General features: G+C 34.3%; 1 protein-coding gene and 1 long non-coding RNA gene across 4 annotated transcripts; both read left to right on the forward strand.

The window, feature by feature from the left end:
• The first annotated feature begins 699 nt into the window (after positions 1-699).
• Positions 700-1556, forward strand: LOC146904600 (uncharacterized). The gene is made up of 3 exons (XR_015018256.1): positions 700-859; positions 1057-1233; positions 1393-1556. It is a non-coding gene; the product is annotated as an uncharacterized LOC146904600 (long non-coding RNA).
• Positions 1557-12039: 10483 nt separating this feature from the next.
• Positions 12040-17676, forward strand: LOC146904601 (uncharacterized). 3 transcript variants are annotated; one of them, XM_085726941.1, is made up of 3 exons: positions 12107-12271; positions 16252-17043; positions 17485-17676. In XM_085726941.1, the coding sequence occupies exon 2, from the start codon at positions 16256-16258 to the stop codon at positions 17039-17041; it is 786 nt and encodes a 261-aa protein (XP_085583067.1). In that variant the 5' UTR covers positions 12107-12271; positions 16252-16255; the 3' UTR covers positions 17042-17043; positions 17485-17676. The 3 variants fall into 3 exon arrangements, with proteins under 3 accessions (XP_085583066.1, XP_085583067.1, XP_085583068.1); XM_085726940.1 differs by lacking the exon at positions 17485-17676 and having other exon boundaries at positions 12040-12271; positions 16252-17388; XM_085726942.1 differs by lacking the exons at positions 12107-12271; positions 17485-17676 and adding an exon at positions 14418-15270 and having other exon boundaries at positions 16252-17388.
• The last annotated feature ends 3160 nt before the right edge of the window (positions 17677-20836 follow it).

Here is a 20836-nt window from a genome sequence, read left to right on the forward strand (position 1 = left end):
TCGCTTAAAATTTCGTCCCTGCAATCGTTAATCTTTTTTTTTTGCCCCTGCAAAGTTTAATCAGTTAAAAATTCGTCCTTTGACCCAGTTAATCACTGCCACTTCAGCAATTTACCAAAAATGGCATGGGAATTGACGAAAATACCCCTGGTTTTTTTTTTCTTTAAAAAAAATTTTTTTCCAGATTTTTCCCGAATTTTTTTTTACAATTTTTTCTCCGAAAAATTTCAGTTTTTTCAGTTTTAATTTTAACATTTTTTTGTCCGAAATTTTTTATGATTTTTAATTATTTTTTCAGATTTTTTTTAATTTAAAAAAAATTCAAAATTTAAAATAAGCCAGGGGTATTTTCGTCAATTCCCATGCCATTTTTGGTAAATTGCTGACGTGGCAGTGATTATCTGGGTCAAAGGACGAATTTTTAACTGATTAAACTTTGCAGGGGCAAAAAAAAAGGATTAGCGATTGCAGGGACGAAATTTTAAGCGGCCCCTATTTGCAGGGACGAATCACATATTTAAGCCTACTTAATTTTATGTTGACAGATAACTTGGAACCAATCTTGATTGCAAACTATACTGCAAATTAGAAACTATATGTTGAAATTTCATCTAAGTTAAGACATGCACACCTACTTAATTCTATTTTCAACTATAAGTTTGCAGTATAGTTGATTAATGCTGTCTACAGATTACATCCTGATGATGTACATGTCTTAATTTCCTTTTCAGGAATCAATAATTCACCTCAAGTTACTGTAACAAAACTGCTAACCAATCTTGATCGTCCAAATGTGCGTGTGCAGCCTAAGCCATCCAATCTAAAGAATCTAAATGCTAAGAATCATACGGGAAAACATGTAAGTCACAGTAATTTCTTCCGACTGCCATTGGATTTCTTCTTAATTTTACCTCTATATCCTCTATTAATTGCTAAGACATGGTGGCGTCACTTCTGTCGTCATGTTTGTGCTGTTAGTTCAATCACAAAGATATTTTGTTTTGATTTTTTTTACTTGGCTGAAGAAATTCAACTGATTGAGATAAATTTGTGCAGAATGTGAACAGTGATCCGTCCACTTCATCGGCTTTGCCCAAATCAACTGCAGAAAATGTCTCTAAGCCTGAAAGGCCCACAGGAACTTCAAACCTAGGTCGTGTATTTGGGAATAACTCCCATATTTCAAGCAGCTGGATTCCTTCTTTACGGCGAATTTCTTCTACCAAATAGTAGGTAAGAAAATTGTTTATCCAGAGTGTGAAATTGGACTCTGTTATATTATTATCAGGCTTTTCCTGTCATTGTATTTTGACTGTCACAAATTCTATAAATTCTATACCATAGTTGTAAAATATTTGGCTGATCCACCGCCTCTGTTTGTTTCTCATATAGGTATTTTGGAGGAGTCTGTTGGAGCTTCTTTTTTATGTTCACTGTTGCAAATATCATGCCGCTCACTTCACCAGAGGAACTGTAGATTATAATGACAATCAAGATTCCTGACACGATTAACTTCCTTCAGATGACACCTTCCCATCAAATGTAATGGCTTGTCCCACATTTTTATGGAATTGAAAATGTATACCTCAGTGGAAGTTGATAACTTCTTCTCACGAATCTTGTCATATTTTTCCTCTTTGGTGACAGCTTTCAGACCCTGCCAAGGAAGGCTAAAATGCAAAAACCATATAGTCAAGCCCTAAATTTACCTAAAAAGAATGTGCAATTGATACTCATATGCACCATTTTTTAAAATTCAAAATGTAAACTTAGAAGTCACTTAGAAATTAGAAACTATACTGCAAACTTAGAAATTAGAAACTATACTGCAAACTTAGAAATTAGAAACTATACTGCAAACTTGGAACCAATCTTGATGACTTGAATTTTATCAACATATGTTGAAATTAGAAACTATACTGCAAACTTAGAAATTACGATCAAGATTGGTTCCAAGTTATCTGTCAAGTTAACTTGGAAGTCACTTGAAAATAACTTCTTATCATATGAATTATCATAGAATGGTGGAAATGAAACTTGCATTAAGATGGAAAAATGGGGTTAAAAGAGATGAGTCAACATATGGAGTTAACACCAACTTCCATTAAGGTAGAAAAATCATTAAATTTATCAAGTCAACAATCCACGATACATAAACCAAGTTCCAGGGTGCAATTACACAAATTCCCGCATTCGTCAACCATCCTCAGAACGGTTGTTCAGCTATCCAATGCAAGCTGAGAAAACCCAATGTAGGCAAAGACCTGTAATAAACAAAATTATATAAGTTTGATATAGAGTAGTCAAAGTAAATGAAATTATTGTGAAGTGTACTACATACCAAAAAGCCACAATCAATATCCTCTGCTATTGGCCTTTTCTCATATGTTAATTGAAAGTTCATCTCATCATGGAAATATAGTGCTGGAACCGCATCAAACAAATGATTAGGTACAATCTTCTCCAGCTTAGATACATGATTCGGATTCAAGGGCGCTGGCACAAAGACAAACATAAAAATGGATGTTAAACCATATTTTAGTCAGGTAAAAAGGATAGTTAACGCAAACATCAAATGGTAGGTAGTTGCTAACCGGTTTAACAATGGTAAGATAGCAGATTTTGGACTTGCGGTGAGATCTGTGGTAGAAAGAAAGAAACGCACTACTTCAGTATATATAGAGGCAGATATGACGTGCATTAATAGTAACTGCATGGGTAGTGGTTGAAGCATGGGAAATACACATCATTTATTATAGCTGGGAAATGAATTGGTGTAGGGTTTTGCACTTGGGGTATTGGAATAGCTTGAGAAGGAAAATTTGAATTTCAAATCGTGTAATTAATATGCTTAGCAAATTGTGTAACTCTCACAAATGACTTTTGATTAGTTGGAGCCAAAATGGATTAGGGTTAAGGATGGCAAATTAGGTATGCATTGTATGCTAGGATTAGATATATATAGATATAGATATAGATAGATATAGATATAGATATAGATATAGATACTAGAACTCCGACCCGTGCGATGCACGGGTCCTACCCAATAAAACATGCGCGAATAATTTATAACGTCATAAAATAAAAATAGTGAAATAAGTCATGATAAAAACGTATAAAAAAATATAATGAAATAAGTCATGATAAAAACGTTAAAAACATATTACATTAGTCATATTATCTTTTTTTTTTTTGAAGGATTTAGTCATATTATCTTGACATTAACAAAATTTGAAAACCGTACATTATACATCAAATATCATACATTATGAAATACTTCACACATTTGAAGTCACGTTAGTATTTTCACCATCTTCATCAACTATCAGTATCTTCAACTCATTTTTTTTTTGACGTATTCAACTCATCTCTTGAAGTAACTTTTTTTTTAGTCATTGTGAATAAAACAACTGATAAAAATTATGTCGTTTGAAACCCAATTCAAGCGCTATGTCAATTCCTTATCAATTGAGTCAACCTTAATCGACATGACTTAATTAATATAACCCGTTGAAATTTGCTGTTTTAAGTTACAAATTTTTTATTTATGACATCTATGTGTTGGATTCCAATAATTATTATTATTTAAAAAACAATTACATAGACACTCTAAATACAGGTGTAGGCTTGGAGACTTGATGCCTAGAATCCGTGTGGAAGAATACATGAGAGAATATGTCTGGAGAATGAGAGTTGATGATCAAAATCAAAGACCAACATTTTCACAAAGCCAACATGTATAATATAAAACATTTTCCTTGAATGATAGGCGCAAAGACATGTTGTTGAAACACTGATGGTTTCTCAAAGTCATATCAGCAAATTATACACATTCAATTGCCTTCACACCATCTGTCGACTTGAAGTCCATATTGTCATTGGCGATAATTGTTCCCCATCGAGTTGTATTCAGTTGATGAGAGGAATGAAAATGCTGACTTAAAAAGATCTTCCATTAATATTCTGTTAAAATATTGCAAGGAAAGATTTTTTTAAGTTAGATACAAAATAGCCAAGCAGACCGGATACAAAATATTCCAAAATTTCACTCTTCAAGAATCCACTTCAACCACAAAAAGGATACCAAATAAATTTTTGCTTTTGCTTTAGCCATTTTATATATATTTTTGAACGGCAAAAAATTCATTAATCTTCCAATTGTCCTATAATAATTATGAAACAAAAAAAAATACATTAGCATGTCAAATAAGTGCAAAATTGATTCAATTGATATTGTTATAACTGTCTTAAAGGTACAGTGCTTGAATGCAACAAAGGCTTATAATAGGGAAAATAAAACACAACATTCTCTTGAAGAATCTATATGCTTACAAAACATATAAATAATAAGCTTGTATAAACGCTTGAATTGCTTGAGATTTGAACTTGAGAAAATAAATCTTATTCAATAGTTGTTGTAAATTGTGAAATAAACAAAAATGAAATTGGAATTGTGAACAAAAACCACAAATCAAAAACCCCAAAATCTTATTGTAACTATACATACCTTGTTTAGTTTAAGAATCCCTATGTGACACCTCAACCACCACAAAAAGCCAAACTACAACTCCAGCAAAACTGCAATCCTTATGGTATAAACTATAAACGCCAGGACAAAAATAAAATCCACCAACAATTGAAACATTACATGAGTAGAGGATCTTAAATAGAAATTTATAGAATAGTTGACTGTGTTAAATAAAATCCCTATGTGACACCTGCCGCAATTAGAATTTTTTTCCTCAATCACAACGTGAACCTGAAGCAGCAACTCTCTTGTGAGTATGAAGTCAAAAATAAGGAATGAGATTCAAGCTATTAAGATAACATATATATATCCACATATAGACCATGTACAATGTAGTGCAAATATGAATATGGAAAATAATGTGGATATTAATTTGCATGGAGACATGAATAGTTATGTTGGGAACAGAGATTTGAGTGGGAAGCTAGAAAATGCCATATAAGGTTGTGCATGTATCGGCAGACTTTATGAGTCTTGAGAGAGAAATTTTGAATTTCAAATTGAATGGGATGATTAGGATAAGAAATTTTGAATTTCAAATTGAATTGAATGGATGTTTAGAAATTTTTTTAACATGCATTATTAGAAATTCAAAAAGGCTAATGTATCACGTTTTACCACACATCTTGGTTACTACAACTAAATTAATAACTTATGCTTCCAAACAAAAAAAATTCAAATTCAAATTTGCATGCATTTGGGAGGGAAATATATTAGGGTAAACCACTTAAGTATTTAATGCAGCACAATTAGAGGGAAATTTCTAGGTTTAATGGTTGCTTAACGTAATAAGCTTTAAGAATAAAGGATAGATATAGATAGATAATTGTTATGGTGAGGGTCTTGTACTCCTTCTTTCAAGTTCAACGCAATACACACATATATACCTCCTTCATTTTATCGTCGGCAATACACACAGATTTGTTTTTTTCTTTCTTTCTCTCATATAAGGTGTTGTCTCCCAACTCCCATTAACGATATTGCATTAATCAATCAATTGAAAATAAAGGTAAGATAACAAAATGAATATGGAAAAGAGAAATGAAAAAGGAGGAAACCCACATAATGTTTCCAATTACATGAAAGTAACAGTGGAGTTCTTGTGAATCGAGACTCAATCTTAAAAAAAAAAAAATTAAAGATTGAAATTGAAGAATGAAAGGTTGTTGAAGGTTGAGAGAGAGTACATAGACAATAGAAGAATCAAGAAACGCTGTGCATTGTCATTGGAATTGAAGGAAGTATGAAACCCCCACCATAACAATTATTATCAATTAATCACAACCTTTAATCATTATGAAAATGAATGGTCATGATTTGGAGTAACTCTTTGCACTTACTCTGAGAGTCAATGGATCCCTTCTCGTTTACAAACAAATATATATATATATATATATATATATATATATATATATATATATATAGGGGAGGGATATTTTGACTCCAAGAGTAACTCTTTTAACTTACTCCAAATCACATCCCTCCATCTTGTTTTAATCTAACGATGCTAATTAATTATTAAATCTTCTCACATGATCAAGCTCTATTAAATCATTTCCTCCATAAAAACGGTTTGGGTCTTCTTCCTCCCCACACCACACAGATCTTAAGAAACATAGATTTAACTCTAAGAGTAGATCGACGGATTGATTACTCTCATTCATAGTAATTCCAGTTTTTTATGAGGAAATTTTTTAGATATGTTTTTGTATGTTACCACATGACTCTCCTCAAATTATGATTTACAGTGTCCGCCATATCTATCCCCATCCACCTCATTTCACCTATTCAACGATAATTTTATACATGAAATAAAATCTTAAAATTTCCTGTTATTCAAAGAAAGGAGAATGAAATTATTGAAATCTAAAAGACATTGTGGAAAGTCAATCGAATCAGAATTCTATGTGGGTATTCAATAACATAAATCAAAGACCAATGGAAGGTGTTGTGCAATTTTATTCATGATTACTTTGTAATTGATAATTAAAGAGGATATTTTGAGAAAATGTTGGGAGGACCGAGTAATTAGAGGTAACAAAGCATTCGTTTTCTCAGCGAAGCTGCAACCAGGCAATGAGAGAGGAAAGTAGGATGGTGCTTGATCATGTGAGAAGATTTAATAACTAATTAGCATCGTTGGATTAAAACAAAATGGAGGGACGTGATTTGGAGTAACTTAAAAGAGTTACTCTTGGAGTCAAAATATCCCTCCCCATATATATATATATATATATATATATATATATATATATGGTCAATGAGATTCACATAAGAACGAATTGTTGGGGAGAACTTGCGTTTAAATTTGAAGTGGAACAATTTTTGTTTAGACTTTATTTACCTATCACCTGAATTCCTGATTATCTAGGACTCCTTAAGCTAAATACTGGAATGTTAACACACACAAAAATATTGAAGATCTAAACATGAAAAAATAAACAATTAAAACCAAAAATTAAAATAATTTAATAGTTTTATTGTGTGAATCGAGTATCTTGTACCCGCAGCTCCAAGAACTAATGTAATTTAACAATATATTTCGTCTCAAAATAAAATAAAAATTTAAGAAAGATAATCCGAAAAAGTTGTATATGGAATTATATATGAAGTTCGAAATAGAATGATATAAGTGGAAATAAACCATCTTACTGGTTCTCGTGAGCTAGCTCAGTTAGTAGGAACAGTGCATAATATATGCAAGGTCTGGGGTTCAAACCCCGACCACCCAAAAAAAAAATTACTAGACCAATGTATTTTTCTAATGAAAAAAAAAAATCATACTAGTCCAATGTATTTTTCTAATGAAGTAGAGGAAATTAATCCCCTAAAATGGATGTCAAACCTTTACCAACTGAAGACAAAAATTTAGTTAATTTATCGAACGTCATACATGTTTTCCAATAATTAAATTAAGAAAATACACTATAAATTACACTAAACAAGAAGAAGGCCATAAATTTCAAACAAAATAAAGAAAGAAAAACCATAAACAAAGATTTCTTTGAATAATAATAATAATAATAATCAGCTTAAATGATTTGCTTAAATCTATACTATATATAAAGAAAATAACCTCTTTCAACTCTTCACAGTAACAAATGATTTTCTTTCATTGCCATCTTTATCTGATTTACCAACAACGGTTGAAAATCCTAGCTTCCTTGCTTCCTCTCGAACTCACTCCAACAAATCATTTCGTGTGGCAAACCTTGGTTTGGTGGTAAAATGTTCTCAATGATCAATAAAAACAACAACATCTGGAGGTACAACATGAGGAATAGGAGGAGGAGCATCGTCTACTTTCGCATCGCCTAAAGAAATATCATCTTTCGGTGGTGGTAGGGGGGATCCTCGACTTTGGCATTTACGGAATCATCTACAACTTCAAGTGAAAGAGTCGGCAACACAGTAGAAGGTTCAATCTCAATTGGCAATTCATTGGAGGAATCAACTGAAACATCCATTATTGAATCAGTGCGAAAACATGGTCAGAAAATGAATAAAAATGAATGAAAAATTGAAAAAAGTTGGTTGAAATAGCTTCCTCCTTTCTCTACTTGGTTTATTTAACAAAACATACGTTTATGTCAAATTTTAATAGAAATAAGACTAACAAGAAACCCATCGATTAATTATTTCAGAAGGAGAAACCTAAAAAAAGTTGTATATGAAATTCTACAAGAAGTACAATATAGAATGATATAAGTGGAAATAAACAATCTTACTAGATTAATGTATTTTTCTAATGAAGTAGAGAAAAATTAGAATTAATTTAATAAAGTGCTTTAAGGATGTATTTGAAGACAAAAATTTAGATAATTTAGCGAATGTCATATAAGTTTGCCAATAATTAAATTACGAAAATACACCATAAATTACACTAAACAAGTAGAAGGCCCCCTCAAAAAGAAGGAAAAAGGCCATAAATATCAAAAAAAAAAAAAAAGATAAACCATAAACAAAGATTTCTTTGAATAATAATAATGATGATAATAATAATAATAATAATAATAATAATAATAATAATAATAATAATAATAATAATAATAATAATAATAATAATAATCCGCTTAAATGATTCGCTTAAATCTATACTATATATAAAGAAAATAACTTCTTCCAACTCTTTTGGGTTGGCTTTTTCTTATTTCAAAAATGTCCTCAATTTTCAATACAAATAACACATGTAACAAATAAATAAGAATAAATTTAATTATTAAAAAAATGTAACAAACATGATATGAATATATATATATATATATATATATATATATATGCCTAATTTTTTCCATTATCATTTAAAAAATGTAACAAACTAGATGAGTATATTTATATGTACTTTTTCACTATTCCAATTATACTCTTAAAAACTTTTACTATAATAAAAATTGTTGTTGGTATCATTAAAAAAAATTATATTATATATTTTTTTTTATAATGTTGGTGTCAATGAAATAGATAATTATGGTTAGTTTAGTTTGTTATAATTTTCAAGCATCAAACATTTATTTTCTTAGTTTTAATCAAAATCAAAATTATATATAAAAAAAACATCGTTCATAATTTTCAAGCGTTAGCGCAAAAAAAAGAGCGGAAAGACGGACACGTGAGTGCCCGTCTTTTCGCTTGTAGTAGTAGTAATAATAATAATAATAATAATAAAAATAATAATGACATGCATAAATGAATTTCCCCTTTGATTAAAAACTAACAACATAACAACCACAATCATATATTTTCTATTTTCTAGTCAAGTTTTCAATGAATAGCAACTGATAACTCTGCAGCGAATCCAATGATGAATCCACTATAACTGTTACCGCTGCTGGAGTCTAAGTTGGTTTTGGCCTTCTTCTTCATCAATTGACCTGCTCCTAGGGTTTGTGCCGCCGCTACCCTTGTGAGATTTTGCCGTCGTTCGCTGAGAATTTTTCTCCCCTGGACGTATTGATCTGCCTTGTGCTAGTTCCTACCATACTTTCCCATCATCCTTTGGTTGAAATTGAAGCTTTCATGGGTGAATCCAATAGCCGTTTTTGCAGCTGTGCTTGATCGTAAATTTCAAGGTGTCGTTCCTTTACTTGCAATTGTTATTACAATTGAGTTTTTCTCTTTGGGGTGCTCGCTGGTTTGTGATTGTTTGCATGGGCTATTTGGTTTCTTGCTTCTGCCATCTCCTTGCCGTGAGAGGTTGGTTTCTTTATTAATACTTGGCTATTCAATCAATTGTATTAGCAGTGAGGGTTGGTCTTAGAGACAAAGGTGCACGTGCTCATTATTCTTGTCTTCCTTGTTCCATTACTTTTATAGTGCATCACATATATTTTTGAAGGATTGATAGTGGATCTTATTACAATTAATATTGTTGCCTTGATGCCAGTGCAGCCTCTATGGTGATGGAGGTTATTAGAATTTGTGGGAATAATATAATATACGTGTTGTTGCTATTAGTGATATTTAGTTTGACAATGTGGATTTTGAAACAGACTCAAAGTCAACAGCTGATGCTTTCATTTCTAGTACGAACGACTTGTCCGAATTTGGTTGCATTATTTCCTCCTGTCGTTCGCTGTTCAGCAATTTCTTTTCTAACTCTAGGGTGGAGTTTGTTAGGCGACAAGCCAACGCGGTTGCTCATGCTCTTGCAAGAGAGGCCACGTCCTTAGCTAGTCCCGCAGTTTATTTTGATATACCCGATTGTATTGAAACTCTTATTATTAATGAAATGCTATAAGCATGTTTTCCCTCAAAAAAAAAAAAAACCACAATCATATGGTACCTAGGTGAAAACACGAAATTAATTTAGTCATTTATTTCTCTTATTGGAAGAAGACTCTCTTTATTAGGGCTGGACAAATAAATATTGTCCGACCGAAACTGGGCTACCCAGCCCAATGTAAACTGAAACGGGTGGTTTCAATCGGATGGGCGGGAGAAATGGGTTTACATGGACACACACGGATCGGTCCAAATATATTGAACCAATGGTACCTCAATGTAACCGATCCACACATATACATGTAGGTTTGACCCAAAGAATGCTAAGAGACAAAATAAAATTGGGCCCAAACCAATAAACAAAAGAAAATTAAACCCTCATTCTAGATCCTTCTTCCAATTCTCTTCTCAGTCTCACGATAATCTCTCTCTAGAAACACCTTTCAGCCGCCCCCTCTCATAAATAACCACCCAAATCACCATGTTCCTTCTCTCATCCCTCCTTCTCTCATCGTCAATCATGTTGCTCTCTTCTCTCATACATAATTCATCTTCATCTCTTCAACTTTTGAGCAGCAAATTGTTGTCTATGCTAGATCTAATAAAATCTAGATCTGTTCATCTCTATTTTTAATTTTTGATGGTTTCTTCTTAGGAGGTTGTTACTATGAAGATGGATGTAGCTTTTGGATCTCAAATCAAATACTAACATCCTGTACCCGCAGCTCCAAAGACTAATATAATTTAACAATTGTTATCATCAAAATTCTTTTTTTCTCTGGCAGATGGTCAGAACTTTGTCTTGATTCAAATCATACTAAGCCAATAGGTCCACTACAGATGCATATCAGAAATGATTTTTTATTTAAGTAAATATTAAATTACTCATTTAGAAATTATGGAAATCAAGGAATTAGTTAAGTAAATAAATTACGTAAATTGAAAATTATGGAAATCAAGAAATTAGTTAATAGACATTGTTCTAATTTTAAAACCCACTTTAGTTCGACAATAAATAGTTAATTGTATAATAGAAAAAGTAACATTAAAATTTATTGTAAAACAACGTATAGTTTTGGACAAATTTTTTTTTCCAAAATTATTTATAATTTGGCACATATAGTATGAGTGATTTTCAACTAGTGACTTCAAGAAAAACGGCACATAAGTATTAACAAAATGATAAACGATATTTGTACAACCATTTTTTGACAACTTTAGTGACAACTTTCTTTTTCATACTCACATTATGTTTTTACTTTCTCTCTCTATTGCTTTGATTTTTGTGTCAATACCTCATTTTCTTTGTAAATTCATGGTTGTCATAAAAGTTGTCATTAAAATAACTGTTCAAAATAACGCAACTCTAATAAAATTGAGAAATGATATTTGAACAACCAATTTTTGACAACTTTTGTGATAACTTTCTCTCTCAAACTCACATTCTCTTTTTACTTTCTCTCTCTATTGCTTTGATTTTCGTGCCACTACCTAATTTTCTTTGTAAATTTTAGTTGTCCAAGAAGTTGTTTTAAGAAAGAGTTGTTCAAATAACATTCCTCAATAAAATTAGAGGAGTGTTATTTGAACAACCATTTGGTTGACAACCAATGCGACAACCATAATTTACAAAGAAAAAGTAGGTATTTGCACGAAAACCAAAGCAATAGAGGGATAAAGTAAAAAATAATATGAGTATGAGAGAGAAAGTTGTCACAATAAAAATTGTGTTATTTGAACAACTATTTCAATAACAACTTATGAGACAACCATTAATTTGCAAAGAAAATAAGGTATTTTCACAAAAACTAAAACAATAAAAAAAAGTAAAAACTAGTATGAAAGAGAATGGTTTTACAAATACTCCTACCATTTCTCTTTTGTAAAACCCATCTAAATACACGTGCACTGAATCGTGTCATACTCCAACTAGCCGTAGTCAATTAGGCGAACCACAATCAATTAGATGGCATGCAAGCTACTGAAAAGGAAAATCTAGTCAGAGGACGCTCAATTTTTGGGGTGAGTGAGTCCCTTTCTTTCCTCCCTTCTTGCATGTTTGAAAAATCTTATTTTAGGGCATCAAAGGATTGAATTGAAAAGTTTTGGAAAAATCATAGTGTACTGATTTTGTTTTTTTTTTTTTTTGTTAATGTTTGTTATTTTCATTTTGCATTTATAAATTGATTGTTTGCCGATAGTGATGAGTGATGACTGATATATGTTAATGATTTAGGAATTGGTTCTGTCAATGTTAATGCTTTTGCATGTTGAGTAGTGTTGGGAAAACTCATTTTAACACTCTATTTCTTGTTGAGTGAAATCATGCAGGTCCCACCACTTTATTTGGGTTCCTCAACTTTAAATGTTACCCATTTTCAAATATGATGGGACCCACACGAAGTGTTCCTAGTACTCATCTTGATTTTGATTTTAAGTACCATGATCTTGTTTAAGTTTGGTATGATGTTAAATGTTTAAGTTTTGGGTTCAATTTATTGGTAACTTGGTATGATCGAGTTTCGAGCATAAGCAATGGTAGGCAGCAGCGTTTAATTGGAAATCTACTGCTACTGTTTCTATCATTATCGCCCAATTCCCCTCGCCATGAAATGGAGTCTAGGCCAGATGACCGGCAGCTTCTGTTTCCCATCGCTGGGGGAGCGAGCAATACCTCTAATACTTTTTATAGGTGTTGAATATGTGACTGCTTATCCTTACTATAAACAAGGATATCATAAAAAAAACGACAAACTGTCGAAGAAAGGAGCGCAGTAGATCAGTCATGGCTGCCATAAATGATGATGGTGCATTAGTTAAGCCGAACAGCATAACCAAAAACTCAAAATGGCCGTCGTAAGTGCGAAACGCTGTTTTGTGTTCATCCCCTGCTGCCACGCGAATTTGGTGATACCCGGATCGGAGATCAATCTTAGAGAAAATCGAAGCACCATGTAACTCGTCCAATAAACCATCAACCGTTGGAATTGGGAAACGATCTTTGACGGTTATGGCATTGAGGGCCCTTTAATCCACACAAAACCGCCAACTCCCATCTTTCTTCTTAATCAAAACCACCGGGGATGAGAACGGGCTCGTACTTGGGCGAATAATACCTTCAGCTAGCATGTCGGAAATAATGGTAGTCATGGTTGTTTTTTAACAATGCGGGTACCTATAAGGTTTGATGTTGATGGGTTTGCTATTGGGGAATAGGTGGATATGGTGATCATGTGGGCAGGTGGGGGGTAAACCATGGGGAACAGCAAAGACTCTGGAGAATTGGGTCAAGAGTTGATTAAGATGGGGATTGGTATGAGTGGGGATGTTCTTTGAGGGGGTAGTGGATGCGGGACAATCAACAGGTAAGGGTGTATATGCTTGAGCTACGCTTTGGGTTGTGATGGAGCGACATACTTGATGGTGAGACATAACAGGGGTGGGGGTGTTGCAGCTGCCTAACAGTTTGATAGAGGCTTGATTATGGCTAAACGATAATGATGGTACATCAAAATCTGCAATGACAGGGCCTAGAGTGTGTAACCACGCCATTTCTAACACCATATCTGGGCCCTATATTGGTAAGAGGTAACAAGGCACCTTAAAACGATGACTCTGCAACAGCAGCTGTCTGTCCTCACAGATTCCAAAACACGAGATATGCTCACCATTTCCCACCATCACCGAAAATTGTGAGATTGCAGCAACAGGTAACTGGAGAAAATTAGCAATTCGGGGTTGCAGAATGTTGTGGGTGCTTCCGGTATCCACCAACACCGAAACAGCAAATCCGCAAATGGTACCCATCATGCGTAGTGTTTGAGGCCCCAAATCACCATCACAAGCAGCATCTGAGAGATGGAAAAAAGTGTCAGTTGTACTGTACCTGAATTTGTATCCAAAGGTCCCCCACGAATTAAATTTGTAGGCAATGGTGGTAATGGGGGAGGCGCTTCTTCTGGAGGTGGAAGTGTCTCCGGTAACATTGCGGAAGGGTCATCACAAAGTAACAACAAAAATTGTTTAGGACCACATCGGTGGCCACGGTGAAATTTCTCATCACAATTGAAGCAAAGCCCTTTGGCACGACGAGCTTCCATCTCCGCCGGAGGTAATCTACGTATGGGTAAGGTGGGGGGGGGGGGGGGGGGGGGGGGGGGTTGGATTTTGATGGAGGATTTGGAGGTGGTGGAAATGGTTTCTTGCTGGGATTGTGTGAGGGTTTGGGTGTATCAGCATGCTTAGCTTCAATCAACTTAGCTAAGCCAATAGCTTGAGGAAGGGTGAAAATTTGATGAAGGGCTAATTCATGCTGAATTTGTCTTTGCGGAATCCAGAAATGAAGCAATTAAGTAGTGCATCAGGGGGCAAACCTAAAATACGGTTTGAAATTTTTTCAAATTCAGATTCAAATTTATCCACAGTACCTTCTTGTCGGAGTTTGAACAATGTGACCTGATGATTGACATAGGAAGAGGGGCCAAATCGTATCTCGATCACGCGAAGAAATGCGTCCCAAGTTGAGAGTTTGCTATGCATCCACTTGAACCAGCTCAAAGTGGCGTCGGTCATAAAGAACCCTACCATTTCCATTCGTTGCGATGGAGCAATCCGGTGAAAACAAAAGTATTGATCTGCCTGAAACAACCAATCCAGCACATTTGAACCATAGAAACAGGGTAAATTGATTTTCGGTGTTTTCAAGAAGGTGGATGAGGTTTGTGAGCTCAGGGAGGGAGAGGGTGTCCTTGAGGTTGCAGATTCGCAACTTTGTCAACTAAATCACTGATAATGGTGGTGAGTGAAGACTGGGTTTGGGTGGATTCATCCATGTGTTCAGAAAGTTTGGAAATCTGTTCTTGAAGTTGAGCTATGGTTTCCTCCATTTTCTGATTTGGTTTGGGAGGCATGAAGGAAAAAAATGAAAGCACCAATGTTAAGGTTACTAATGACTTTTGATGCCCAATTCGAGAAGGGATCAACTCTCCAAAACTATCTACTAAAGGATAAGAAAATAATCAGTAATTTTTCCTCCTTTCATTCATTGGGATCTGTTCCTTATAAAGAGGAAAATGGTTTGTTACATCAGATAAATGTGAATGGACTTCTATCTACAAAACTTGGAAAACTTGAATAGAAAGCAAAACAAAAAATAGTCTAGAAGCATCTAATCAAATGATCATGTGACTGCTTAATGCTTCGTCGTCCTTATATCTTAATAATTCAAACTAGTAATGAATCATTATAGTGGACTTCAAAACCCTTAAATACATGATGCGAACTAGAATTTGTTTAAATGACATAAAGACCTTAATTATGATAAACATATGCATTTGTGAGTATCATTAATATGGTTTCAGCTTGTACATGAATGAATTATACAAGAATCATATTTTTACTTACGGTGAGTTGCCTTAGAAAATGGGGAATTGTTCTTCAACAAAGGAGGATTTGGTTAGGGAAGAACAAGTAGGCCTCTTGCGATCACAACGTCTGACTTACCTTACTCATAGATTAGGATCTCTTGGGTTACTAATCTCTAAGGAACTTAATAAAAGATTCTTATGTCTTATTATTATTTCTACTTATTGCATTCGAGTTCTTGTAGATTATTATCATTTACATATTGCCCCTCGGGACTCACTAAGATTTAATTCTCGCTAAGGAGTAATAGCTGAAGTTTTATGTAGCTGTTGCTGTTTATGTTTAAGAACTGTATTTATAAGTTTGTTCTGTATTTTGCCCCTTTGAGAGTTGGTTCTTGTGATTAGTCGTGAGAACTAATTTGTACCACTATTGTTAAAGTGTGTAACAGTTAAACTATTTGTATTTATAAATGTTAATATTTTATTTTATATTATTTTCTAGACAAGTAACATATAGGTGTTCAAATTTTGGTATCAGAGCCTGGTTGAACCGATCGTACTATGTGTAGTTAATATAAGATTATAGGGTTATTTTTGTTGCTGTAAATCAACTTAATATTTGTGTACTATATGCAGAATTATGGCAGCAAATTCAGGACGCCGTGGTAGGCCTAGCAGCAATACTCAAGCAGCCCAGGAACCTAATGAAGACCGTTGGGAGCGGATGATGCAAGTTATCCAAGAACAAACAGCAGTTGCCACTAATTTGGTGAATAGCCTCGCTCAAATCAGTGGCCCAGTTCAGCCTCCTCCACCTCCATCTAAAGCCCCGAATCGATTAATATATGACTTTCTAAAACTCAAGCCTCAACCTTTCACCGGAGGGCATGATCCATTGGAAGCCCAATATTGGCTAGATGAATTGAATAAGATTTTTGAAATTTTGCAGTGCACGGATGAACAAAAGGTAACTTTTGCTGCATATATGCTTAAGGGAGAAGCGAATAATTGGTGGAACTTGGCAAGAGCCAGCGTGATGGCTAAGGGAAACCCAATGAACTGGGAATATTTCCAAGAAGTGTTCCTTGGTAGGTATTTTCCAGAGTGTATGCGGCAACAGAAGGAACGAGAATTTATTCAGCTTCAGCAAGGAGGTATGTCTGTGGCGGAATATTTGACCAAATTTGAAGAGTTAGCTAGGTTCTCATGTCATTATCGTTATGACCCGGAGGGTGAGAAGTGGAAAATTAATCGATTTATGCTGGGACTAAGGCCTGATATCCGAGTCAACTTAGTCCTACATGAGTTCACTAGCTATTCCACATTAGTGCACGGGAGTTACATTGCAGAAAAGGCCTGGAAGAAAATTCAAGAAGAACGCCAACTGAAACGCCAACGTGTTTCCTTAACCAACAGCCCTTATTAGTTGTGAGTTTTGACTCTAATGCATCTCATTCCTTTACTTCTGCTGAGGCCTGAGTGTGTTCTGTTGAGTGTGTACTCCTTCTTCGTCTTAATTTGTCAAAGCGATCTTTTTTCGTGTTGGTTTGATTTGTCTTCCTTTAAAAGGGATGGATGCCATATTAGGAATGGACCGACTCTGCCAATCACAATCTTAGATTGTCAAGTATGAGTTGTCTTTCTTTAAAAGGGATGTATGTCATATTAGGATAGAATTTAATTTACGTTTATATATGCCGAACCTGCATGTTTATATCTGGTATTGTCGTTCTAGTTTATACTCTAATGGAATGTTTCGTTTTCATGACTGAATCACTCTCAGGATGCGGTATCAATCACATTTGTTTTTAACATTGAGTGTTCTCATACATTCTTTTACATTTTATGTCAATCTTTTGAATGTTGCAGGACCAATAACTAATGTTCTTGTTCTTAGACAAGAAAATTACCCAAATACTCATTACAACCAGCCTTAGAAAAGAAGGGAGCTTATTTAACCCATTTGGAAAAATGTGCAAATTCAGTAGATGAATTGTTCGATTCTCGACAACAACTGAACTGAACCAGAAATATAGTTCAGGAAAACTGAACAGTTTAACTGCTTCAGTTCATGTAGTTCGGATTCAGTTTAAGTGCGGTTCAGTTAGTGAATTGTGTTTGAAACACCGGTTTAATTCGTGAACTGACAAAAACAATTTTGTTTTTCAAGAGTCGTATATGAGGCAGCACGAAGAGGGCGACTGCCCTATCTCCAAAAACTAAGTTTCAAATTGGGATAAAAAATATACAAATTTTTTTTTGACTCACTAGTCCTATTTTTCTTAAAGAAAACATTCTTGGTTCGGATTATATAATCCAAACGACTTTTAGTGATTTTCGGATTATAATATTCAAAATATGCAAACCCTAAAGCAGCAGTCAAAATCTCTCTCATTTCATCACTTTTGAGCTTTGCTTTTAAAAACAACAAAAAACAAAGTAAAAAAAATGATAAAACATGTCAAATAAAATATGATAATATAAAAATATCACAAAAAATACTAAAAATCAAATAAAGGTAATGCAAAAAAATTTCGGACTTTTATGAGAATATGAAAAACTAAAAAAAATCAAAAATCGATCAAAACGATAAAATTTTGGATTGAGGGGCGGAACCTCGGGATCATGATCCTTAATTTTTTCTTCTTCTGATTTTCTGAGCAAGTTTCTGAACAATCCAATCAAATAGGCTGAAAACCGAATTTTTGACTAGGTCTCAATGGGAACATATAACGATGACCTAAAACACAAGGAGGGTGGTTATGATGGTTAGTATAGTTCTTAAATTGACTATCTCTGTCTCAAGCAGACTCATTCTTTGTGCTGATCAATTCGAATTATATAATTCAAACCAATTTTCCTTGAATATTTGCCACAAGAGGGGTGTGTATGGAGTTTTCAAATTTTATAATCCGAAAAAAACAAAAAAAACACGTCCTGTTATAATGGGGTTTTCAAATTGTATAATTTGAATTGGTGAAACACTCATTTTCCACCCAGAAACATGGTGAAAACTCAGTTCAGATTCTATAATCCGAAAATCCCTATGAACACTTTTGTAAAAAAAAAAAACGCGTGAGAAGGTCATAGGTGAGAAAAGAATGAGTATTACTTTTCCTACCCTATGTCTTTCCTCGCGCCCCCTATTTTTTTCCAATTTTACTCCTGATCCGGATTACGTTTTCCGGATTGAATTGTTAGAATTTTGCAGATGTATCCGGATTTTAAAATCCAGAATAATGTTTTACCAGAACTTTTGCAATTTTAAGCTTTACAATTCGTAAAATAAAATGCAAATAAAATAAAAAACAGAAATAAAAAGACACAAACATAAAAACAACTCATTTTATTAATATATGAACAATACATTACAATAATTTTCAAGCTTTTTAAGCTTATTACATAAGATCCTAAATCTATTTCTAATCTCCTAAGAGCCTAATTCTAATCTCTTAAGAGCCTAACCACTGCTATGTGATAGGACATAGCAGTAGTGGACCTATTGGAGGAAAACCGGAGGAGGAGGGAAGAGGAGGGCGGGAAGAATAAAACAATGCCCCTGAGGGAGGTAGGGGGTTCTCAAACTTACGCCCAGACAGGCGAAGCTAAGAACCACACTGACCCACATGACCCACAGATGAACCGCACTTAGTTGCAGCGCGGTTCCATCTTCATTGACCGTTCATACAAACCCTGAAAGTTTTCAACGAGACCCCTATCTATGAAAGGCCAACGATGGAAAACCATGGTTGTAGAAGGAAGAAGAGGATGAGAGGGTGGGAGAGGATGGTGTGAGAAATGGTGGGGTTTGGAAGACTATTTATAGGGAGGGGTGGGTCAAAAACGGTTGGGAGGTCATAAATGCAGTCAAAAAACGTGGTAAAAGCGTTTTTTTTGACCTGACCACCGACAAAAACCTGCGGTGCAGACTATCGGCCATGACTGACGCATTCCGGAATATAAAATCCGGAATGCACGTCTATTTTCCGGAATATATTTTCCGAATTAATGCGATAATGGTGAACGAGGGAAAAGTTGGCACTTCTTGTAGGGCTAAGGGCATTCCGGAATGTAAAATTCGGAACGCTTTAGCATTGGATTCTTTTGAAAGAGAGCTTGGATTCTTTTCAAAGAGAGCCATTAATGTGGGTTTGGACGGTTACAACCACTAACACATTTTCATTGACTGTATTAATGACCTAGGACTTGTTTTAAGCTATAAATAGGCTTCCATCTTCAACAAATACATTCATTCTTCACTTCACCTCTTTTCTTCCATTTTCTTCAAATGTTTCTAGTTTTTTAGGGGTGTCGGTGGTGTCATGGTCATTGTTGACCGTTCATATGAACCCTGCAATTGCATTGCAGCTTGTGTGGGGTTCATATAACGGTCAACAAAGACCCTTGACATCAAAGAAAGACACAAAAAAGCAACAAACATCGGTTCCGGAATCCGTTTTCCGGATATCACTAACAATCTGGTCCGGATTATATAATCCGCACCAGGGGTATTTTGGAAATTTTGCAGGGCGCGTGAGAAGGCAGCAGGGTGGGAAAAGTAATACTCGAAAAGAATAGCCAAAAGAATTAGGGGTCCATTAAGCCCAATAAATAAAACAATACTTAAAGGCTTATTAGCTCTTTGTTAATCCGTTTAAAATTTATCACGTGGTATTACTAAAGTTCAAATATCTGATTTCCAACTACAAAGTTATAGCATCGTATAACAAAATAGAAAGGTGCATGAGTGAAAGACAAAGTTGCAACGTCAAGTTAAAGACAAAGGCTGTCAACTTCAGCAACGAACACAATTTAGTTCTATTATTATATTTATTTTGTTTCATTATTTGATCGTACAATGTTGCCGCGAAAACATGCATTTGGTGGCCGATAATCTTGAATTATCTAATAAAAATTTGAATGAAGACAACCCCGTCAATGACAATGATAATGTTCTTTGTATGTAAAATGTTGATGTAGGCACCATGACCACATCATCCCTCCTTTTGATATTTATGATCCTAAAAATTGTGGTATTCTTGATTCTAAAACTAGAGACTAATTGAAAAAGGTGTCATTGGGAGTTTAATCTCACATATTTCATGTAGAGAGACTTTCTAGACATTTTTCAAATTCTTATTTTTTTTTTCCTTCAGAAAGTTGAGTAATGAAGAGACTTTTGAAAGAAAGAAAATGGTTTGTTGACTCTAAACATATGGAT

This window comes from Medicago sativa, chromosome 7 (genome assembly GCF_051527215.1).
Source record: "Medicago sativa cultivar Bolivia chromosome 7, Bolivia_mono, whole genome shotgun sequence".
Classification (NCBI taxonomy): domain Eukaryota; kingdom Viridiplantae; phylum Streptophyta; class Magnoliopsida; order Fabales; family Fabaceae; genus Medicago; species Medicago sativa.

Bases quoted from the DNA above. Each gene is read 5' to 3' on its own strand.
- LOC146904601 (XM_085726940.1), top strand. From the start codon at position 16,256: ATGGCAGCAAATTCAGGACGCCGTGGTAGGCCTAGCAGCAATACTCAA.